Raw genomic sequence first — 26149 nt, 5'->3', positions numbered from 1 at the left:
CAATCTGTCAGCGCCATGCCCACTGCTTGAATAAATATATTTCTAAAGTAATTTTTTTGGGTATGGCAATATTGATTACATGCAGTTACAGACACTAATAATACCGACAGAAGAACCCAGGAAAAGGTTTGGCTAGAGATTATAAAAGTCACTGTGCCAAAATGAATCATAAAAAGAACACAGAAGAATAGTCAATGGAGAAATCTAAACTCTACTATTCATTATAAATTTAATAATAATGTTCCATCTTGTACCCAATGGTCACTCTAAACAGTCAAAAAAGTAACTGAAAGTGCCAGGTCAGTCATCCTTCATCTCCCATCCTTTCACTCTTAAGCTTTCTTTCCTTTTTATAAATATTTACTGAGCGCCTACCATGCTACCACTACCACATTTTCAGTTATTGGACTAGGCGCTACAGATATGGATGAGTAAGGCACATTTTCTCCTAACAAGAAATTAAATAGTCTAAGGATGAAAAGCAGGCTCTCAAAGGGACTATAATACTAGTGTTAAATGCAATGATACAGATATGCTGTATCTGGGAACACGGAATAGTAACAGGCACTGGAGAGGAGGTGGAATGGAGAAATGAAGAGAGGGGGTGGTGGCAGCGATGACTGAATACCTAAGGTGATTTTTTTTTTTAACTTTTTTTTTCTTTTATTATCATCATTTTTTTTTTACTTTACAATACTGTATTGGTTTTGCCATACATTGACATGAATCTGCCACGGGTGTACATGAGTTCCTAATCCTGAATCCCACTCCCACCACCCTCCCCATATCATCTCTCTGGGTCATCCCAGTGCACCAGCCCCAAGCATCCTGTATCCTGTATCAAACCTAGACTGGCGATTCATTTCTTACATGATAGTATACATGTTTCAATGCCATTCTCCCATCAGATGATTCTTAACAGTATTGAGCAGTTAATCAAATTTAAGAGGGAGAGAGGAGATTACAGGCAGAATGATCAATATGAGCAAAAGTACAGAGGTGAAAAACTGGAATGTGTCAGGTTACCACAAAATTTAATGTTAGCCTCTAGTAGTGGAATTAAAGGCTGGAGAAATTGGCTGTGGACAGATCAGGAGGGATCTGATCAGATTTGGTTTCCAGGTAGATTACTGCACCTTACAGATAACAGAATCAAAGTAGTAATCATTTTTCAGTTAATTTACTTTGGTGGCTATGGGAAAAACAGACTTAGAAAGGACAAGAACAAAAAGCAGAGAGAACAGTTAGATCTGTATTAATCTAGGTCTAAGAAAATGAGGATTATGAAGGCAATGCTAGGAGAGATGAAAAGAAAATACAGGGATGAGAAATACAGGGGAAGGAAGGAGGCAAGGATTCCCCTTGGCTTTCTAGCTTGGGTTCCTGGGTAGATAGTGATGTCACAATAAGAATATTTTAGACAATTTTATGCAAGTAAATCTGAAAAAGATTAAAAAATTATTAAGGAACACAGATTCAGGAAGGAAAAATACTTTTAAGTCCTATAGTATTAAATACATTGAAGTAGTAGTTTAAAAATCTGCATGAAGAAAATATCAGGATCTTCCTGAAGCAGGACTCAAACCCACGTCTCCTATATTGCAGATGGATTTTTTACCTGGTTGAGCCATCAGAGAAGCCCACTTTAATGGTAGATCCTACGAAACGGTCAAGAAACAGATAATTCCAATTTTCTACAAATTATTTCCAAGATTACAAAAAGAGGCTACTTTCCATCATATTTTATCTATATATTTTGTTTTGTTAAAATATTCAGCTATTTAATGATAGTATCTTCATAAATACTCCTCATATAAAGAAATCACAAGTTAGAAATTATGTTAAATACTGAGAGTGTATAAAATTATTAGATAGGAATCCTGCCTTTAAGGAGCTTTGGAGTAAGTTTTGAAATCAGGAAGTTGGAGTCTTCCAGACTTTGTTCCCTTTTTCAAAACTGTTTTGACTATTCATGGTCCTTTGAGATTCTACATGAATTTTAGAATGGGTGTTTCTGCAAACAACTTTGTTGGGATTATGATAGGGATTTCAATGATTCTACAGATTGCTTCGAGAAATACTATCATTTTAACAATCCATGAACAGGACGTATCTCCAATTATTTAAGTCTTTTTAAAATTTCTTCAGTAATGTTTTATAATGTCTAGTGTCTTTTACCTGCTTGGTTAAATTTACTCCTAAGTCTTTTATTCTTTTTGATGCTATTGTAGTGGAATTTTTTCTTAACTTTTTTTTTTTTTTGGTTATCTACTGTCAGTGTATAGAAATGCAACTGGTTTTTGTATGTTAATTTTGCATCCTGTAAAAATATTCTTTTTATTGGCTCATTATTTAAAATGAATAAATTCACATGCTGATATATATTCATTTAAGTGAAAGAGATATGCTTAGTTGACATGGCATTAAATTATTTGCTATAACATCTAAACAAATATTTTTATTTGATATCCTATAGAAGCAAGCCAAGGAGAAAGCAATGGCAACCCACTCCAGTACTCTTGCCTGGAAAATCCCATGGATGGAGGAGCCTGGTAGGCTGCAGTCCATGGGGTCGCTAAGAGTTGGACACGGCTGAGCGACTTCACTTTCACTTTTCACTTTTATGCATTGGAGAAGGAAATGGCAACCCACTCCAGTGTTCTTGCCTGGAGAATCCCAGGGATGGCGGAGCCTGGTGGACTGCCGTCTAGGGGGTCGCACAGAATCGGACACGACTGAAGCGACTTAGCAGCAGCAGCAGAAGCAAGCCAAATGAGGAAAACATATTTTATTGTCTTACTTCCATTTTCCTGCCCTCTTCAGTGTCCGTCATTTGTTCAGCAGCCTTTCCTCACCGCTTCCCTGAAACCTTTACTTTCCTTGGCACTGATTACATTATACTGCCTTGATTTTTCTCCTGTTTGTCTGATTACTCCATTTCTGTATCCACACCTCTCACCTCTCCCTGATCAATTAGAATGTTCCCTAAGATTCTGTGCTCAGTCTTGTTTTCCCCCTTTGCATTTCTTTTCTTCAAATTCTTTTCCCAAACTTTCCTCATTTCCATGTGACTGACTCCCCTTAACAAGCATACAACAGGCAGTAAGTATATAACAAGCTGAGAAATACCAAGAAACTCTACCAGTTTAGTGAGAAATGAACTTTTTCTGAACGACTTCTGTCGGTAGATGGATGATTTAAGTGAATTTACATGAAGTAGAAAGAACTTTCTCTATTCACCCCTTCTTTCACCAGATAGTATCTTTATTTATTTACTTTTTGCTCATTCAGGGTATTTTATTTTCATAAAGTAGACAATCTTGGACTTTTGTACGATCAGTGAGATAATGTCTTTAAAGGACTGGGTAAGCACGGAGGGACACCTTTTTTTTTTTTTTTATGCTTTATGTCCCTCTACAGCAACATTAAAAAGAAAAGGACACATATTTTATACATATATATAAATATATCTCAATAACTCAAAAGCAGAATTTTTGAAAACCTTAAGCTTGTGTAATTATTACAAAAAGAAAAAAGACACAAAATGATTAGTATATAAACCAACTCACCAATGATTCCACTGTCTCTGCTTTCAAGGGTAGAGGTTGGACTCGTGACAGCCCCATAGCTGCCATCCTTGGCGGTCGCACTTGTACTGACTGGTGGGAGAGTGGAACAGGGGCTACTGGCTGGTGGAGAGGCAGTGCTGCTAGTCAAGGTGGAACAGGGACTTATCCGCTGGGTGATTGCTGAGGTCTGAAAAGTTGAAATGAAAAATAAGATAAGCTGATCAGCTGTTAAGTGAAAGTGTATCTTATGGTGGTAAAAACATATGCTTTGATAACAAAAAGAAAAAAAAAACCTACATGCACAGCTTTTACAGCTATTAGGTTCTGTTTGTTTTTGCTTTCCAGGCTAAAGCATTCTGTGTTCTACAATTAAGGTGAAACTTGATAAATTTAACATGAGCAGAGACTGTGGTCTATTTTTTTCTGCCTAGGAAATTTACAGTGACAAGTAGTCTTTATTATTGCTATGAATTAATAGATGATTTTTTTTTATTCATCAAAAATTTTTCTTGCTGCTTTCAATCAAGAATTTTCTGAAGGCTTAGAACCTGGTCTTACTAATAATTTTCTTTGGATAGAAAAAAAAATCTTTGCAGCCAAGGAGTAATAAAACTAAAGTTCTTAATGCAAATATAGATGGGCTTTTTTTGATACATAGGTGGCTTCTCAGAAGTAATAAATAAATGTAGGGAAAATGCCTATCTAAAAGTTTGTCAAATGAAGTACAATAATATCAATTTAATACAAACAAAATAATTTCTCTGTAAAAACTGATTATAGACAGATCACTGAGTGACTCTTATACCTGAAGTTACCTCCTTTTTACATTTTTGATGGGATGCAATGAATAATCACCAAAAAGACTGATGGTAATATATTCTGGTTTACCTAGTTTAATGACAATTCATTTTCTTTAGCTCTTTCTACCCAAATAAATTAATGAAATAATGAATGAAAGTATATATGTTTTTTCAAACACTTACGAAATTTTTTCCTTTTCAAAACAGTAACTGGTCAATGGTGGATTACTTGAAAGAGGACTAATGATAAATTTGACATTAAAAAAAAAAGCATTTCAATTTCTTTACATATAAAGTCTACTTATAATCTCTTTGATGAACTGAAGAGTTACATTTTATAACTTAATTGGAAAATATGTTGATCACTGGATATGAGAATATTAAGGCTCTTTGACTCATCCCCAAATGAGCGCCAGATGCAATCCCCTGTATGTAATTATCTGTATTGAATCCAGGTTTTGATTTTAATTTAAATGTTATAACCAGGATATAAAAGATACATGCAAGTCAACCAAGCATAAATGACATTCTCAGAACACTGCAATCAAGTAAATCTTTCTAATCATATAACTAATATTAGAAACTGATTCCTCTTAATAATACAATAAGCCCTCAAATCTATGCATTTCTCTTCTACATAATTTTTCACCATTGGCAGGAGGAGTTTCAATTTCTTTGTAATTTCCTTTATTTCTACAAAATGATGTTAGTCTATTAGAGCATGAGTAGGGCTTGTAGGAGAATTACCTGTGGAATGTAAAAAACAAGTTCCACTACAAAACTGACAGATACTGACCCCCCCACCCCAGTCTTGCTAAATTAGAATCCTCCCTAGTTAGAATCTGGCATAGCAATTTTTAACCGCTTCATTCTCAGTTTAAGAAACATGTGGGTACTGTATTAGCATTGTACTACAATCTTTTTACATTAGATATATCTATAGTCATTCCATATTGAAAAAGTTTCATTTTGGTATGAATCTATTACTTCTATGGTAACTCATTTCCATTTTCAGACAAGATTCTCAGTCTGTTCTCTGAGAAAGGAAACTATTATATGCATAAAACAGCAAAGGTGAAGGTTAAGCTCAAATGACATGTGATTTTTACTGTAAGTTATTTTCTGGAAAATAAAGCATTTATCACAGAATGTATGCTTTAAAAGCTTTAACCGTAAAAGCAAAGCTTAAAAGTTAATGAGATACAGAAATCTCTTTTAGGCACAGAAAGACAACATTATTTACTCGCCACACTGTAGGCTAAAATGGACACCTAATTAAGCCACTCTACTTCTAAAACCTTTCGGTGGTTTTCCCATTGATCCCATTGGATCCCAAACTCCCAATCTGGATCTCTTCAAGGTCCTACATCCTAATACTCCAGAAACTACAGAGAAAAGAAAATACAGTGGTCAACTGAATATGACTTTGAATATCTTGTCTTTTGCAAAAAAAAAGATACATGCTAACTTGTGTGTGCTGAATTCTGTCATTATTGATACTGTTCTAGAGGACACCATTACTATAGGTCTTCTTAAACAAAGCCTATCTTTGTTAGTATGCTCTTTAGCACAGAAGAAAGTCACAAATAATCTTCCTAAGACTAGAAATTTCAGTGATCAATTCAGCCACTTTCTTAGGTGGTTCCAAGACAGTGTCATGGTATATTACATTTCAAGTAGGGTATTATGTAGTTTTATTAATATCTTACATTTGTTTAATGTTTCAAAGTTAAAGTTTTTTTTTAAAAAATGTTACTACCTCATTTCTCCTTATCAACCAAGTATGAGGTGTAAAAACTACACTAAATATAAAAGCTATGAAGCAATTTCCTCCAACTCAAACAGTTTCTGAATACATTTACATACTAATTATATTACATATTGTTTTATATCTTTTGTTTGCATGACATTTTATAGCTTACAAAGTGCTTTCGTATTCATGATTTAACTTGATCTTCACAACAATCCTGTCATTATTTCATATTACTCTGGACTGGTATGGTGTAGCTATTGAGAACACTGAGTTGTAAAAGCAGACTGCCTGATTCGAATACTATTCCATCACTTTCTGCCAGTGTTTCTTTTTTTCTTATCTGAAAATTGAAATATTAAAAGGACTCTACCACACTGAGTTGTAAGGAAGCTTAAATCAAACAGTGTAAGTAAAGCAATTAGTACAATGATTATAAATAGTAAACACTTATTTAATGTTAGTTACTATTAACTTTGAAAAACCTAAAGCTGAGAGAGGTTAAGCGACATGTCCAAATCTACAAAATGGTAGGTGGTAGAGCTGGAACCAGAACACAGATTTTCTACCTCCTGGTTTAGTGACTTTTCTATTATGGCATCACTTTCAGTTCAGTTCAGTTTAGTCGCTCAGTCGTGTCTAACTCTTTGCGACCCCATGAATCGCAGCACGCCAGGCCTCCCTGACCATCACCAACTCTCGGAGTTCACTCAGACTCACGTCCATCAAGTCCGTGATGCCATCCAGCCATCTCATCCTCTGTCGGCCCCTTCTCCTCCTGCCCCCAATCCCTCCCAGCATCAGAGTCTTTTCCAGTGAGTCAACTCTTCGTATGAGGTGGCCAAAGTACTGGAGTTTCAGCTTTAGCATCATTCCTTCCAAAGAAATCCCAGGGCTGATCTCCTTTAGAATGGACTGGTTGGGTCTCCTTGCAGTCCAATGGACTCTCAAGAGTCTACTCCAACACCACAGTTCAAACGGATCAATTCTTCAGCGCTCAGCCTTCTTCACAGTCCAACTCTCACATCCATACGTGACTACTGGAAAAACCATAGCCTTGACTAGATGGACCTTAGTTGGCAAAGTAATGCCTCTGCTTTTGAATATGCTATCTAGGTTGGTCATAACTTTTCTTCCAAGGAGTAAGCGTCTTTTAATTTCATGGCTGCAGTCACCATCTGCAGTGATTTTGGAGCCCCAAAAAATAAAGTCTGATACTGTTTCCACTGTTTCCCCATCTATTTGCCATGAAGTGATGGGACCAGATGCCATGATCTTCATTTTCTGAATGTTGAGCTTTAGGCCAACTTTTTCACTCTCCTCTTTCACTTTCATCAAGAGCCTTTTTAGTTCCTGTTCACCTTCTGCCATAAGGGTGGTGTCATCTGCATTAGCTACACTAAATCAATGATACTACTCATTTACTTATTTTATAATGAATCATGTAGTAAATGCACAAGTAAGGCACACTCTGTTGACTTGGGACTTAATCCAGAAATCACTGCAACATGCAGTGACAATAAGGCATCTCAAAAGCAACCCAATATAAATTTTAGCACCTGAAGAAATGTAGCGTTTTAGAAACAACAGCGTCCTTGGCAAATTCTCAGATTGTAATGTCATGTGGCTTGGTCATTATAATAGTAGTCATATTTTAACCTGACATGAATATAAAAAACTCACAAGTAAAATAGATGTTTTATTTATACCAATTTTTAAAAAGCCCTCAACATATGTCATTTTAATTTTCTATTCAGATCACATGATACAGACATGGTTACAATGTAAATTAGTTATGAAAAGAAATCAATCCCTGTCATCATGAAGCTTACCTTCTTGCATGAGATCAAACAACCCCTCACAACTAAATATGTCATGGAATAAATTAATGATAAGAGCTATAAAGCAAGGTAAGGGGATACATGGATGGGCAGGGGCTAATAGATAAAATAACTAAGGAAGGCCTTACTGAGGAGATAACATTTGAGTAGAGCACTGGATGAAGTGAGGAGGTGAATTATGTGGAAGAACATTCCAGTATAAATGAATGTTTTATGTGTCTGAGGAATGACGGGAAGGCCAGTGTTGCTGGAGAGTTGCAGTGAAAGGGAGAGGGGCAGGAAATGATACAGGAAAGGCAGCGAGGGGTCAGATCAGGCAGCCCCTTTCTGGTCATGCTAAGGATTTCAATTTTACTGTTAAATTTGGGGGATACAGTAGGAGATCGAGAGCAGAAAAATACTGGGCTGGCCACAAAGTTTGTTCAGGTTTTCCACAAAGACCTATAAAAAATCTGAACAAACTTTTTGGCCAACACAATAAAAGGACCAGACTCACATTTTACAAGGGTCGCTCTGGATTCCGTGTAAACAGACCACAGGAGGCAAAAGTGGAAGCAGAGCGCTGTTAGGAGGCCATTTATTCAGGCAGTAAATATCTATTGAACACTTACTAATGGAAGAGTTTGGCCCGGGTGCAGAGGATACAGCAGTAAATGCGAGTGTGCTCAATCACTAAGTCGTGCCGACTCTGCGACACCACGGCCTATCTGTCGCCCACCAGGCTCCTCTGTCAATGGCATTTCCCAGCCAAGAAAACTGGAGTGGGTTGCCTTTTCCTACTCCAGAGGACCTCCCTGACCCAGGAATCCAATCCAGTTTCATGTGTCTCCTGCACTGAGATGAATATTTAGATCATTAATTTTTCAGATTTTTGGTTTTTAAGAATACACAGAAGTGAAGTGAAGTGAAGTGAAGTGAAGTCGCTGAGTTGTGTCCGATTCTTTGTGACCCGTGGACTATAGCCCACCAAGCTCCTCTGTCCATGGGATTCTCCAGGCAAGAATACTGGAGTGGGTTGCCATTTCCTTCTCCAAGAATACACAGAAGAACTGTACAAAAAAGATCTTCATGACCCAGATAATCACGATGGTGTGATCACTCATCTAGAGCCAGACATCCTGGAATGTGAAGTCAAGTGGGCCTTAGGAAGCATCGCTACGAACAAAGCTAGTGGAGGTGATGGAATTCCAGTGGAGCTATTTCAAATCCTGAAAGATGATGCTGTGAGAGTGCTGCACTCAGTATGCCAGCAAATTTGGAAAACTCAGCAGTGGCCACAGGACTGGAAAATGTCCGTTTTCATTCCATCTCAAAGAAAGGCAATGCCAAAGAATGCTCAAACTACCGCACAATTGTACTCATCTCACATACTAGTAAAGTAATGCTCAAAATTCTCCAAGCCAGACTTCAGCAATACGTGAACCATGAACTTCCTGATGTTCAAGCTGGTTTGAGAAAAGGCAGAGGAAGCAGAGGTCAAATTGCCAACATCCGCTGGATCATGGAAAAAGCAACAGAGCTCCAGAAAAACATCTATTTCTGCTTTATTGACTATGCCAAAGCCTTTGACTGTGTGGATCACAATAAACTGTGGAAAATTCTGAAAGAGATGGGAATATCAGACCACCTGACCTGCCTCTTGAGGAATCTGTATGCAGGTCAGGAAGCAACAGTTAGAACTGGACATGGAACAACAGACTGGTTCCAAATAGGAAAAGGAGTACGTCAAGGCTGTATATTGTCAGCCTATTTAACTTATATGCAGAGTACATGATGAGAAATGCTGGACTGGAAGAAACACAAGCTAAAATCAAGATTGCCAGGAGAAATATCAGTAACCTCAGATATGCAGATAACACCACCCTTATGGCAGAAAGTGAAGAGGAACTCAAAAGCCTCTTGATGAAAGTGAAAGAGGAGAGTGAAAAAGTTGGCCTAAAGCTCAACATTCAGAAAATGAAGATCATGGCATCTGGTCCCATCACTTCATGGCAAATAGATGGGGAAACAGTGGAAGCAGTGTCAGACTTTAATTTTTGGGGCTCCAAAATCACTGCAGATGGTGACTGCAGCCATGAAATTAAAAGACACTTACTCCTTGGAAGAAAAGTTACGGCCAACCTAGACAGCACATTCAAAAGCAGAGACATTACTTTGCCGACTAAGGTCTGTCTAGTCAAGGTTATGGTTTTTCCTGTGGTCATGTATGGATGTGAGAGTTGGACTGTGAAGAAGGCTGAGCGCTGAAGAATTGATGCTTTTGAACTGTGGTGTTGGAGAAGACTCCTGAGAGTCCCTTGGACTGCAAGGAGACCCAACCAGTCCATTCTGAAGGAGATCAGCCCTGGGATTTCTTTGGAAGCAATGATGCTAAAGCTGAAACTCCAGTACTCTGGCTACCTCATACGAAGAGTTGACTCACTGGAAAAGACTCTGATGCTGGGAGGGATTGGGGGCAGGGGGAGAAGGGGCCGACAGAGGATGAGATGGCTGGATGGCATTACTGACTTGATGGACGTGAGTCTGAGTGAATTCCGGGAGATGGTGATGGACAGGAGGCCTGGCATGCTGCGATTCATGGGGTCGCAAAGAGTCGGACACGACTGAGCGACTGAACTGAATGTATGTTTCCTAAAGTTTTTAAACGTGTATCTTTACATACTACAAGTTTTATTTTGTTTCTATTATTTCAGTTTAAACTATTTTCTAATATCTTGTGATTCTCCAACCTAAAGGCTACTCAGGAGTATAGTAATATCCAAATACTTGGGGATTTTGATTTTCTATATGTTATCTTTTAGCTATCATTTTCTAAGTTATTTTATAATCATTTAATTCTACTAAAGTAGTGAAAGAAAAAGTTGGTCAGTTGTGTTCGACTCTTTGAGACCCCATGGACTATACAGTCCATGGTATTCTCCAGGCCAGAATACTGGTTTGGGTAGCCTTTCCCTTCTCCAGGGGATCTTTCCAACCCAGGGATCAAACCCAGGTTTCCCACATAGCAGGAGGATTCTTTACCAGCTGAACCACAAGGGAAGCCCCAAAATACTGCAGTGGGTATCCTATCCCTTCTCCAGCGCATCTTCCTGACCCAGAAATTGAACTGGAGTCTCCTGCATTGAGGGTGGATTCTTTATCAACTGAGCTATTGGGGAAGGCCTACATCTGTCAAGATCTGGTCTATGAATCAGAATATTGTAAATTTGCTAAATAATCCATGTGTACCTGAAAACAATGTGCATTCTGCAATTTAGGGGTATGGTGCTTTTATACACACACACACACACACACACGTCTTGTTTGTTGGTTTATTTAGTTATTTCCTCATTCATTCAATAAAGGAATCAAAACCTTGAAACGGCTTTTTAAACATAAGAACGAAACTAAAAGGTGTTCCATAAACTGAAGAAATACAGTGATTATGGAAAATGAAGTTATATTCCAGGCCTGAAAAGGCACTTGACACTTGGGATCATTGTTTTGACAAGACCCACACCCATGCCCTGCAACATTTTTTCTTTCCTGGTTATAATAGGCCGATTCATCCCACGTTTCAATAGGTTGACGGGAAGCAGTTTACCTGATTTTCATCCTGTACTTCCATGCTGTATTGGTCACCTGGCTGAACTTCCGTGACTTTCTCCCCAAGGAGGAAACCCAGACGAGTCATGAGTGTGTTTGCTGCCTCATCTACAGACGGAGGGGGACCAAGATCCTGTTCAGCATCACCTGCAACAGGAAGACATTGAAACACCTGAATCTTTCAAAATAAAATGGCCAGTTTTACAACTATGTTTACATTCTGTTTGGTCATTTCCTTTGTTTTCACATTCTAAATCCAAAATTACGAGGTCCCTGACCAGAAGCTTATTTTTCCACTGTTACATATTACAATTGACAGTCTACTCAGAATTCTCAATATATTTACTTGAAACCCTTGAGTTTGAGAGAATGTTTTTGTAACTCACTCAAAAGAAGTTTCCCATTTCTGTGGCAGTTGGCTTTCCAATACAAGTCCTAGTCTTGGGATCTAGCTCCTGGCCACAATCACTGCCTTCATTCAGGTTCTTTTATCTTTTTTTCCTTAGTTTGTGTAAATATTCTTTTTTATTTTAAAAGCAGTTCAAACTTTCAAAAAAGTTTCAAGAATAGTACAAAGAACAATTTTTTTTCCCCTTAATCACTTTAAAATATAGACATGCTACCCCATCAGGCCCAGATAGTATGCATTTTCTATGAACAAGACATTTTCTTACATAACCACAATACCAACAGAGAAATCAGGAACCTAACATTTTACACTGTGATCTCATCCACAGACCCCATTTAAGTTTTGATATTTATCCAGTAACGTCATTTCTAGCAAAAAGATCCAATTCAGGATTAAGCAATGCATTTAGTTCTCAGTTTTCTTTGACTCTCTGAATCTCGAACAGTTCCTCAGTCTTTTCTTAACTTTCACAACCTTGACACTTTTGAAGATTGTAAGTCAGATATTTTGTACCATGTCCCTCAATTTCAACTTTTCTCACGGTATCTCATGATTTAATTCAGGGTAAGCATTTTTGGCAGCACTTTCACAAAATTAATGCTGTGTTAATTTGGATCACTTGGTTATGGTAGTGTCTGCCAGGTTTTTCCACTTTAAAATTATACAATTTCTCTTTGTAATTAATAAATGTTTTGTGGGGGGATACTTTGAGAATATATACATATTCCATTCCTCACCAAATTTTGAAATTAAAAAAATTTTTGATAAAAATACATGTAACAATATTTGTCATTTTAACCATTTTTAAGCATATAATTCAGTGGCAATAAGTGCACTCACAACATCGTGCAACCATCTCCATTTTCAGAACTGTTTAATCACCCCCCAGAGAAATTGCATCCACTAAACAAAACTTCCCAAGCCTAGTAACCTTTATTTTACTTCCTGTTTCTAGGAATTTGTCTATTCTAGGCGCCTCATATAAGTGGAATCATACAATATTCGTCCTTTTATGTCTAGTTTATCTCACTTTGCACATTTTCAAGGTTCATTCATGTTATAGCATGTATCAGAATTTCACTCCTTGTAATGGCTAAATTATATTCTATTTTATGTACCCATTTAGTTTATTTAGTCATCTGTCCATCACACCGGACACTTGAGCTGTTTCCACCTACTAGATATGAATAATAATCGTATGAACACTGGTATACAACAGCAGTTTGAATCTCTCCTCAATAAACTTTTGCCCACTATTTTCAGCATCCATTAATGTTTCCCAGTTAAATTAATTACTATCATGCTTGCCAAATAGTAATTCTTCTAAATTCATCACTCTTTTACAGTTTAGTTTCTCTTCCTTTATCTACGTGTCTATCTATGTACCTACCTATCTGAACTCAAAGACTCCTATTTTACTCAATGAGTTATAATCTGGTACTGTTATAATTTATTTTGTTGTGCAAATCACCCCAGAGTTGGCCAGGCAAGCCTTTTCAATTTGGCTCCTGTAGCCTTCTAACATATCCCTGTCATTTCCTGAGTACCTCTTTGCTTTCTGTCACAAGATGTTGCAGGTTATCTTCTCTGCCCTAGCCCTTGAATCAGTCCTTTTTTCCAAGAAAGCCCAATTTCTTTTAAGAGGGTAAACATATTTAGAATATCAGATATGCTCATCAGATGAGGATGTCACTGCCCTGCAGGTCCACCACATGGGCAAAGTTAGACAGTTATGTTCATACATATATGCATACACACAGCTCTATATTCATTTTAATCTGTAAATCCACATATAAACACCCCCCAAAAAGTTCACAGATGAGACCTAATTCAATACCGCAGGGTTAAATCTGAATTTCTTCCTTTCCAAGGTTGTAACTTTTCTGCAACAGTGAAAAACCTGATCTTCATTTTCCTTACTTATTTAATCTATTCTCCGTGCATGTAACAAACCTCACTGCTGCTCACTGCTACCCTGCATACAGGTGCTCTACTCACTCTGGTTGGGTTCCTACCCTGAATTATCACTTTCCCAGTCAGGTCATTTTTTCAAAACTGATGTATAATTCATATACCATAAGCTCTTCCCCCTTAGAGTATACAGCTCAGTGGCTTTAGTATATTCATAAGTTTATCACCACTCTAATTCCTGAACATTTTCATCACTCCAAAAAGAAACCCACTCAGGTTCACTTTTTTACCCTGAAATTTAGACCCCTAAATTTTTTGATCTCTGGCTTTCCCTGTAATCTTCTGTTTCCAGTCTGCTACCTTCTTTTGATACAATTAGTTTTTAAGCTTCTGTATTTAGGCTAGTTTTCAGGGGTTACCAACTACAGATATTGCTCTTTTTCAGACCTTTTCACTGAGGGCTGCTGAACAAAGTCAATATGAGGATCTTCCTTAGTCTCATCATCAAAATAAATTTATTTCCAAATAAAGAATTTATAGAAATTTACAGATATAAAGAAGAGCCAGGGGACAAGATGATCTATTTCAAATGTGATGCAGAACTAATTTAACCTAAACTGAATTTATCTGTTTACATTAACTTGACTCATTGTCAACATTTTTTCAGATTTTGTTTTACGCTCAAGTATATTTATAACAATTCACAGTAGCACATATCCCATATATGGTATTACCAAAATCGTTTTTTGTTGTTGTTGTTGTTGTTATCCTTTCACCATAGCAAGCGTTAACTATAGTGTCATATGGTTTGATACTAAAGCACAAAAGCTTAATTTCTTTCGATAGTCTGTGTTACACATTAAATCACTCCAAATGGCAAGAAAATGAGATTATCTAGCCCCAAAAGTCCATGGGGACTGTAGCCCGCCAAGCTACTCCATGCATGGGATCTTCCATGCAAAAATACTAGAGTGGGTTGCCATTTCATCCGACCCCAGGATCGAACCTATGTCCCCTGTGTCTCCTAAATTGGCAGGCAGTTCTTTTACCACTGAGCCACCTGGGAAGCCCCACATTTTTGTATAGCATTACTGAACTCAAAGTGTGGAAAATCTATATAGAATTCTTATTGGATTTATGTCAGAGTAGAAAAATAGGATCTATATTCCCTTCTCCACTTCCTCTAGAAGAAACAACAAAAATGGATTTCTCTGCCACAGAACAGAAAGACATCCCTGGGGCTTTATCACCTCCAAAACATCCAACATTATAGACAGTTCCTTCTCTTTCTGCCTCTGCCCAACAAAGGTACTCTAACAAAATCTCAGGAAAAAGTTGTTATATATGCAAATACATCTTTGAAACAATTACCCTAAATCTAAAAAATAACACAAATGAATGTATATAAAAAACAGTAACAGACTTACAGAGAGAGAAAACAAACCTGTGGTTATCAAAGGGGCGAGAGAAGGAAGGAGGGATAAATCAGGGGTATTGGATTAGCAGATACAAACTACATGTAAAACAGATAAACAACAGGATATACTGTTCAGCACAGGGAATTACACCCATTTTCTTATAATAATCTTTAATGGAATATAATCTGCAAAAATAATCACTATGTAGTAAACCTGAAACTAACACAATATTGTAAGTGAAATATACTTCAATAAAAACAAACAAATCCCCTCTCTTCATTCAAGCAAATTTCCACCTTTAAACCCTTGCTAGAAAGAATTTTTCATTCTGTTACTATAGTGTGTGGAATTTCTAAACTACTAAGTCATCTATTTAATATTATTAAAATTTATCAAAGCCTACTACAATAACAAGAATACTTATAGTACATGAAATCAAAAGTAAACAGATTCTGGGTAAAATGCTAAAAGTTATTTTGAAGATATAATAAAATGCAAAAGTCCCTGACCTCTTTAGATTTCACAACATACTACTACACTACATACAAATGGCAGGCAGAGACTATAATTACATTATCATTTCATGCATTATTCACAAAAGTCCAAATGTTACTCACTTAAGAAAGAGGCCAGCCAAAAAATAAACCAAATTCTTCCTTTTTCTTCTAGGCTTTTACTCATGTTACAGTTATTTTTACTATGTCACTCAAGTGTCTTGTTTTCCTAAATATTTCTTTTAAAGGATACTAATATTTATTATTTTGAAGAAGTCTCCAAGTTCATATCCTTTACATCAAAGGATTGATTGGAGAAATGATATAGTGACCAGATTTTGCTGAAATTACTACAGAAAAAACGGGGAAGATATTGATAAAACAAGTTGTCAAAATGATTGAAGCTAGGAAGTTAGTACATAGCAGTGCATCATTCTATTCTCCATCACTGTGAATGTATGGAACTTTGAGAAAAAATTATGCAGGAAGTTTCTTTTAAATAACGTGAAAGTGAAGCCGCTCAGTCGTGTCCGACTCCTTGCAACCCCATGGACTATAGCCTACCAGGCTCCTCTGTCCATGGGATTTTCCAGGCAATAGTCCTGGAATGGATTGCCATTTCCTTCTCCAGGGGATCTTCCCAACCCAGGGATAGAACCCAGGTCTCCCACATTGTAGACAGACGCTTTACCGTCTGAGCCGCCTTAGTGATTCTCAACTGGTGACAATTCTGCCCCCAGGGAACATGTGGCAATGACCAGAGGTATTTCTGGCTGTCACACTGTGGGGTGGGGTGTTGCTCCTGGCACCTGGTAGGTAGAGACCAAGGATGCTGTTAACCATCCTACAATACACAAGACGTCTCCCCACAACAAAGAATTATTGAGCCCTGAAAGTCATTAAATAGTATTAAGGTTGAAAAACCCTGAAACAGCTCGAATCACCTTATCCTTTGTTGTTGTTCAGCTGCCAGGTCGTGTCTGACTCTGCAAACCCTTATCCTTTAAAAATCTATCAAATTGAATGAACTCAACATAGCAGGAAAACAAGTGCCCAACCTGTTACCTCTGAGGATTCTTATTGGTAAAATTGCTTCAATTTCCAACTACTATGCATTTTCACCCCTTGGACCATTTCCTTCCTGAGTGTAGGGTCTGTTTTCTGCACTACTGCATTCTGCCATGGTCTTTTCAGTCTTCAGTGAGCCTTAGTCTTACGGGGCACGGCGTGCGCATGCATGCTCCACTGCTCAGTCACGGTAAACTCTTGGCGACCCCATGGCCTCCAGCCCACCGGGTTCCTCTGTCTATGGAGAGGGTTGCCATTTCCTTCTCCAGGGATCATCCTGATCCAGCGAGTGAACACGGGTCTCGTGCAATGGCAGGAGGATTCTTTACTCCTAAGTGACCTGGGAAGCCAGTGGTGCATGGACAGGACTTTATTGGTGTTCTATTGTATATGTCAAGGGTGGGGGATTAATCATGACACAGAACAAGTAAATGAAACTAAAAATATATCTCAGTTTTTCAGATTATCTTTTTAAAATTATAACAACATCCAGCACATACGGGGATTAGTTTATATGCCAGATACTGTTTCTAAGCATTTTATATACATTAACTCATTTAATGGTCATAACAACCCTATGAGGTAGGCAGTCTTATCCCCATTTTATGGATAAGGAAAGTGAATCACCGAGAGTTGAATAACTTGCCAAAATTTGAAAACTATTAAGTAACTGAACTAGGAAATCTGGATCTAGGCCTCAGGCTCTTAATCCCTAAACTCTACTGTCATCCTTGATTCCAGCCTCTCATAATGTTGCTAGGTATCATTTTCTACCTCCCCTGTGCCGAGCGTATTTGTTCAAGATTCTCAAAATTCCTCTGAAATTGTCATATCAAATATCTTATCTGTCTTTCTGTCTCATCCATGACCATTCAGGCAACGTGCAGAATGTGTCCTCTTCCTAACGTCTGGTTTAGACATGTTTATGCCCAATGAAGGTATGAGTCTAAACAGAGATAGCACTTTCGTCGAGTGGGATCCTAGTGTGACTTCTTCAGTAACAATGAACTTGGAATATGATACACAAAACAAGATGGCTGGTAGTTTGTTGAAAAATAATCACAAGACACTATTATACACAAAATAAACCATATATCATTTATACATTTTGTTGACTAAAGCTACTGAAATTTATCTTGGCTATTTGGAAGCAGTGTGTTTATACAATAGGCTTTGATTGAATGAGGAAGACAGCACCTTAAAACTAAATATTCTAACATTTACATGGATATGGAAAGGTCTGGGGATAGTAAAGAAAATGTGAAGAAGAATGACTGCTATTAGTTAACATCAAGATTTAATCTAATGCTAAAATAATTATGAGAGAGTATGAATGGTATAAGCATAGACCAAAAGACAAGGAGAACAGGATAAAAAATCCAGAAATATATCTATATAAGTGGAGTCACCTTATTTAGGACACAAATGCCACTGCAATTGTTTAGTAAGAGAAGGGCATTTTCTCTCTTTTTTTTATTTTTATGAGTATGCTACATTTTACTTGCAGTGGGTAATATGAAATTTGACAACAATGGCACATTTGACAATAAAAACTATAAAGCAATATCTTCTGGACATTAACATAAAGAGATGGTGCCCAGCTACTATGAAGAATCTTTACGTACAATGATGAAACAATAAACAAATACATAAGTATACATCTCTATCCCTTACTCCAAATCTTCATTGATAAAACAATGTGCTTCAAGTAGACCCCTTAATTTTATAATATGTGTTTTAACTAAATTGCATACATAGACAAAAATCCCACCAAAAATATTAACACAGGGCCTCATATATTACACGGTGACCCTGAGAGAATGGCATTTTGAATAACTGGTGATGGATCTCTATGTCAGAATAAACATGAAACCTGTCCTACCTCATCCCATACACAAAAATCAATTCCAGGTGGAGTACAGACCCAAATACAAAAGAGAATACACTTTCTGGAAGGTAGCCTAAGAGAATATCTTCATGAACTAGGACTAGGCAAATACTTCTCAAATAAGACACAAAAGGCACTAACTCACAAAAGAAAAAGACAGGTAAGTTTATTAATAAGAAAAACTTCTGTTCACCAAAGATTCCACTGAAACAATAAAAAGGCAAGTCACAAAGTGGGAAAAACATCTTTAACTCAATCTTGCCTGTTACTCGAGGTATCTCTTGACTTCCTACTTTTGCATTCCAGTCCCCCATGATGAAAAGGACTTCTCTTTTTGGTGTTAGTTCTAGAAGGTCTTGCAGGTCTTCATAGAACAGTTCAGCTTCTTCAGCATTAGTGGTTGGGGCATACACTTGGATTACTGTGATACTGAATGGTTTGCCTTGGAAATGAACAGAGATCATTCTGTTGTTTTTGAGATTGGACTCAAGTACTGCATTTCAGACTCCTGTGTTGACTATGAGGGCTACTCCATTTCTTCTAAGAGATTCTTGCCCACAGTATTAGATATAAGAGAAAAGGAAAGATATATCTATCTGAATGCAGAGTTGCAAAGAATAGCAAGGAGAGATAAGAAAGCCTTCCTCAGTGATCAATGCAAAGAAACAGAGGAAAACAATATAATGGGAAAGACTAGTGATCTCCTCAAGAAAATCAGAGATATCAAGGGAACATTTCATGCAAAAATGGGCACAATAAAGGAAAGAAATGGTATGGACCTAACAGAAGCAGAAGATATTAAGAAGAGCTGGCAAGAATCCACAGAAGAACTACATAAAAATGATCTTCATGACCCAGATAACCATGATGATGTGATCACTCACATAGAGCCAGACATCCTGGAATGTGAAGTAGGCTTTAGGAAGCATCACTACAAATAAAGCTAGTGGAGGTGATAGAATTCCACTTGAGCTATTTCAAATCCTAAAAGATGATGCTGTGAAAGTGCTGCACTTAATATGTCAGCAAATTTGGAAAACCCAGCAGTGGCCATATGCCTGAAAAAGGTCAGTTTTCATTCCAATCCCAAAGAAAGGCAATGCCAAAGAATGTTCAAACTACTGCACAATTGCACTCATCTCACATTAGCAAAGTAATGCTCAATATTTTCCAAGCCAGGCTTCAACAGCACATGAACTGAGAACTTCCAGACGTTCAAGCTGGATTTAAAAAAGGCAGAGGAACCAGAGATCAAATTGCCAACATCCACTGGATCATCAAAAAAGCAAGAGAGTTCCAGAAAAACATCTACTTCTGCTTTATTGACTACACCAAAGTCTCTGACTGTATGGATCACAATAAACTGTGGAAAATTCTTCAAGAGATGGGAATACCAGACCACCTGACCTGCCTCCTGAGAAATCTGTATGCAGGTCAAGAAGCAACAGTTAGAGCCGGACATGGAGCAATGGACTGGTTCCAATTTGGGAAAGGAGCACGTCAAGGATGTATATTGTCACCCCGCTTACTTATATGCAGAGTACATCATGTGAAATGCCGGGCTGGATGAAGCACAAGCTGGAATCAAGTCTGCCAAGAGAAATGTCAATAACCTCAGATACGCAGATGACACCACCCTTATGGTGGAAAGAGAAGAAGAACTAAAGAGCCTCTTGATGAAAGTGAAAGAGGAGAGTGAAACAGTTGGCTTAAAACTCAACATTCAGAAAACTAAGATCATGGTATCCGGTCCCATCACTTCATGGCAAATAGATGGGGAAACAATGGAAACAGTGAGAGACTTTATTTTGTTGGGCTCCAAAATCACTGCAGATGGTGGTTGCAGCCATGAAATTAAAAGACGTTTGCTCCTTGGAAGAAAAGCTATGACCAACCTAGACAGCATATGAAAAGCAGAGACATTACTTTGTTAACAAAGGTCCATCTAGTTAAAGCTATGGTTTTTCCAGTAATCATGTATGGATGTGAGAGTTGGGTTATACAGCAAGCTGAGTGCTGCAGAATTGATGCTTATGAACTGTGATGTTGGAGAAGACTCTTGAGAGTCCCTTGGACTGCAAGGAGATCAAACCAATCAATCCTAAAGGAAGTCAATCATGAATATTCACTGGAAGGACTGAAGCTGAAGCTCCAATACTCTGGCCACCTGATGGGAAGAACTGACTCATTTGATAAGACCCTGATGCTGGGAAAGACTGAACGCCAGAGAAGGGGACAACAGAGGACGAGATGGTTGGATGGTATCACCGAGTCGATGGACAGGAGTTTGAGCAAGCTCCGGGAGTTGGTGATGGACAGGGAAGCCTGGCATGCTGCTGTCCATGAGGTTGCAAAGAGTTGGACACGACTGACTGACTGAAGTGAATAGGGGGCAAAAGGACAGTTAACCTGTTTTTCTGGCATGAATGTAAACTGGTAGCATAAAATTTGGAAAAAAAATTAGATGGAACATATTGAAACCCCATGACCCAGCAAGTCCACTACTAGGTATATACCAAAATGAAAAGTAAACACAGGGGCTCTGAAATAGATGTGGCAAACATTCATAAAATTGTTCATAACAGCCAAAGTTGAAAATGTCCATCAATAGCAGACATACAATGAAACACGACAGCAATAAAAGAGAATCTCACAAAGATACAATTAAACAAAAGAAAGGCTCAAAAGAGTACAGGTTAAATGTTTTCATTTATGTAAAGTTTGGAAACTGCTAAAGGAAATAAATGATAATGCAGTCAGATTAAAGGTCACACTTACATGGAGTGGAATACGATGCAGAGGAAGCATGAGAAAAGCTTCTGAGGTGCTGGGAACGTTCTGTGTCTGTGGTTATACAGGTGTTCATGTCATATAATTTCACAGAGATGCCTAATTATTATTTGAACTGTTGTTCAGTCATTCAGTCGTGTCCTCTTTGTTGCAACCCCATGGACTGCAGCACACCAAGCTTCCCTGTCATTTAATACCTCCCGGAGTTTGCTCAAACTCATGTTCACTGAGTCGATGAAGTCATCCAACCATCTTGTCCTCTGTCATCCCCTTCTCCTGTCCTCAATCTTTCCCAGCATCAGAGTCTTTTCCAATGAGTTGTCTCTCTGATATCTTTCTGTATTTATGTTATATTTTAACTTTTAAATATGATAGAAAATGTACTCAGGTCATAGGACACTGAGTTTGAGAATGAAACAATAATCACAATACTTTTTTTTCCTTCAAGAAAGAAATCTAAAACTATTGAAAAACTAAATAATGCTATATATAGTTAAAATTTGTGTAAAAAATTACCTCACCATTCCTCTCTTACGTTGTTTTTGTTTTAGTCGTTAAGTCGTGTCCAACTCTTTTGTGACCCCATGGACTGTAGCCTGCCAGGCTCCTCTGTCCATGGGATTTCCCAGGAAAGAATACTTGAGTGGGCTGCCATTTCCTTCTCCCCCTCTCTTATACCAGTTAACAACTTAAAGTGGAAAAATGACATAAGGATAGAAAGAAGCCAATATATACAAGAACTACTCTGTAAATTAAAGGAATAGGGAGTTGAGAGATAAACAATTACACTTGTTCTTGAAGGATGGAGGAGGAAAAAGAGGAGAGGTTTTTTCAGGAGGTCATACTTGAAAGACTTATTTGATTTCTTAACAACAGAGTGAGGGAAAAAGAGAAGAGGGAACAATTTTCAGATTCAAGTTCTGTATGACTTACCAGTTCAACACAAAGACAGAACTCCAAGATCAAAACTGAAAATACAGCATATTTAGCATTCTTTTAAAAGAATGTTGTATTTCTGTACCAGTAGTAATAACAGTAACTTATTGAGATATTACTCTCTGATACTTTTCCAAGTGCTTGCTTCCCTGGTGGCTCAGAGGTTAAAGCGTTTGCCTGCAATGCGGGAGACCTGGGTTCGATCCTTGGGTCGGGAAGATCCCCTGGAGGAGGAAATGGCAACCCACTCCAGTATTCTTGCCTGGAGAATCCCATGGACAGAGGAGCCTGGAGGGCTACAGTCCACGGGGTCACAAAGAGTCGGACACGACTGAGTGCCTTTCACTTTCACTTACATATATTAAATCATTTAATCTTCACAACATTCCTTATCTTACAGATAATAAAAGTGAGGCACACAAAGACTAAGTTTTTGCTTGACCCTGGTTACAGAGTTAAGAGTGTGTGTTAGTCGCTCAGTCATGTCCAACTCTTTATGACTCCACGGACTTGTAGCCCACAGGCACTTCTTGTCCATGGAATTCTCCATGCGAGAATAGTAGAATACTGGAGGGGGTAGCCATTCCCTTTTCAAGAGTTAGGCATGAAAGTGAAAAAGTGAAAGTTGCTTAGTGGTGTCTGACTCTTTGCGACCCCATGGACTGCAGCCAGGCAGGTTCCTTTGCCCATGGAATTCTCCAGGCCAGAATACTGGAGTAGGTAGCCTTTCCCTTCTCCAGGGGATCCTCCCAACTCAGGGATGGAACCCAGGTCTCCTGCATTGGAGGCGGATTCTTAACCATCTGAGCCATAAGGGAAGCCCAAGAATACTGGAGTGGGTAGACTAACCCTTTTCCAGCAGATCTTCCCAACTCAGAAATCGAACTGGAGTCTCCTGCATTGCAGATGGATTCTTTACCAGCTGAGCTATATAGTGACAGTCAGTTTTGAAGTACAGGCTGCCTGGCTGTTGGACTCATTATGTGGCTAGGAAATATGTGAGTATTAAGTACAAATTGTTTAAATGGTTATCTTATTAATGATATCCAGCAGAATAACTTCCACAGACAATATAGGAAAGCAAGAATTAATTCAATAAATATTTACTAAGTACCTTCTGTGTGTCCAGCACTGTGTGAGGTACTAGATATACATTTATGGACAATGGACACAGTCCCTATCCTTAAGGAGCTTATAGTCTCGTGTGGAAAAGAAGAAAGTAATTTGATTTAATCATAGTAATTTAAATGCTGAGAAATATAATGCAGGCAAAAACCAGGATGCTGCAAAAAAGCAAGTGGCAAATATAATATTTTGGTGTTTATTTTTCTGGATGACGTGAATTTTCTTTTCAGAGGTGGTTTAAACTTCGCAACATCTGCAAAAAGTCCCTTCTACTTAAAGTTCTCAAACTGCAGAGGGATTAAACGATGACTTAAACTGTGCCAAAAACTGAATGTCTAATAGCTAATGTATCCAAATTGCTAATCTGTATTCCTAACATGGCAGGCTACACACAGAATAGTTCCACAGACTTTTAATTCTCAGCATTCTCTTAGCATTTTCTCATCGGGCTGTTTACATTTTCCTTTATGATCTGTTAATTATAAACTGCTTGTTCTCATCTATTTCAAGACTCAGAAATTTGTACCACATTTAATCAAATAAAGAAACCCATGCTTTCTCTCTAACAGAGTTACAAAACCTATGATTAGCTTAGCCCAACTGCCAAAGTAAACCTGGTCATGTTTTCATTTCCTAGCTCTTAAACGGTAACCTTAATTTTTTCTTTTCTGATGAAACTGGAAGTGAGTTACTATATTCTGATGAATACTGGAAACTGGTGACTGATAAATAGTGGCTGCTATCTGTCACAGTAAGCTCTAGAGCTGACATGGAGCTCTTCCACATCCTCCCCAAACTGACCTCCTAATTTTTAAAGTCACTGCCTACCAGTGATCAACAATAAAAGCAACACCTGGGTTTCCCTGGTAGTTCAGTAGTCAAGAATCCATCTGCTGATGACATGATTCCATAGAAAACCCTCAAGATGCCACTAGAAAATTACTATCAATGAATACAGTAAAGCTGTAGGATATAAAGTTAATACACAGAAATCCCTTGCATTTGTATACAACAACAATGAAAAATCAGAAAGAGAAATCAAGGAAACAATCCCATTCACCACTGCAACAAAAAGAGTAAAATACTTAGGAATAAATTTACCTAAAGAAACAAAAGACCTGTATATAGAAAACTATAAAACACTGGTGAAAGAAATAAAAGATGACACAAATAGATAGAGAAGTATACCATGTTCACAGACTGGAAGAATCAATATAGTGAAAATCAGTATACTACCCAAAGCAATCTACAGATTCAATACAAACCTTATCAAACTACCAATCACATTTTTCACAGAACTAGAACACATCATTTCACAATTTGTATAGAAACACAAAAAACCTCAAATAGCCAAAGCAATCTTGAGAAAGAGGAATGGAATTGGAGGAATCAACCTTCCTGACTTCAGACTATACTACAAAGCTACAGCTATCAAGACAGAATGGTACTGGCACAAAAACAGAAATATAGATCAATGGAACAAAATAGAAAGTCCAGAGGTAAATCCATGCACCTATGGACACCTTATATTTGACAAAGGAGGCAAAAATATACAAGGAGAAAATACAGTCTCTTCAACAAGTAGTGCTGGGAAAAATGGTTAACCACATATAAAAGAATGAAACTTGAATGCTTTCTAACACCATACACAAAAATAAACTCAAAATGGATTTAAAGACTTAAATATAAGACCAGAAACTATAAAACTCTTAAGAGGAAAACAGAGGCAGAACACTCCGACATAAATCACAGCAAAATCCTCAACGACCACCTCCCACAGTAATGGAAATAAAACAAAAATAAATAAATGGGACTTAATTAAACTTAAAAGCTTTTGCACAACAAAGGAAACTAGAAGCCAGGTGAAAGGACAGCCTTCAGAATGGGAGAAAATAATAGCAAACAAAACAACTGATGAAGAATTAATCTCCAAAATATACAAGCAGCTCATGCAGCTGAATACCAGAAAAATGAACAACCCAATCAAAATTGGGCAAAAGAACTAAACACATATTTCTCCAAATAAGACATACAGATTGCTAATAAACACATGAAAAGATGCTCAACAATACTCATTATCAGAGAAACGCAAATCTAAACCATAATGACATAGAATCTCACGCTGGTCAGAATGGACATCATCAAAAAGTCTACAAACAATAAATTCTGGAGAGGGTATGGAGAAATGGGAACTCTCTTACACTGCTGGTGGGAATGCAAACTGGTACAGCCACTATGAAGAACAGTGTGGAGACTCCTTAGAAACCTGGGAATAGAAATGCCATATGAACCAGCAGAGCCACTGGTGGGCATACACACTAAGAAAACCAGAACTGAAAGAGACACATGCATCCCAATGTTCACTGTGACACTATTTACAATAGCTAGGACATGGAAGCAACCTAGATGTCCATCTGCAGATGAAAGGATAAGGAAGTTGTGGTACATATATACAATGGAATATTACTCAGCTAAAAAAAAAGGAACACATTTGAGTCTGTTCTAATGAGGTGGATGAAACTGGAGCCTATTACACAGAAAGAGAAACACAAATGCTCTATAACA

The 26149-nt window shown here is 37.8% G+C and overlaps 1 protein-coding gene across 1 annotated transcript in view; it reads right to left on the bottom strand.

The window, feature by feature from the left end:
* Positions 1-26149, bottom strand: part of TANC2 (tetratricopeptide repeat, ankyrin repeat and coiled-coil containing 2) — a 326281-nt gene that overhangs the window by 136425 nt on the left and 163707 nt on the right. Inside the window, exons 5-6 of the mRNA XM_052658122.1 lie at positions 11544-11692; positions 3570-3756 (exon numbers count right to left, since the gene is read on the bottom strand). Coding sequence (XP_052514082.1) covers positions 3570-3756; positions 11544-11692 — 336 coding nt within the window. The remainder of the gene's footprint in view (positions 1-3569; positions 3757-11543; positions 11693-26149) is intronic.

This window comes from Budorcas taxicolor, chromosome 19 (genome assembly GCF_023091745.1).
Source record: "Budorcas taxicolor isolate Tak-1 chromosome 19, Takin1.1, whole genome shotgun sequence".
NCBI classification, from domain to species: Eukaryota; Metazoa; Chordata; class Mammalia; order Artiodactyla; family Bovidae; genus Budorcas; species Budorcas taxicolor.
Note: the sequence above shows the minus strand (reverse complement) of the source record. Positions and strands in the feature narration are given on the sequence as shown.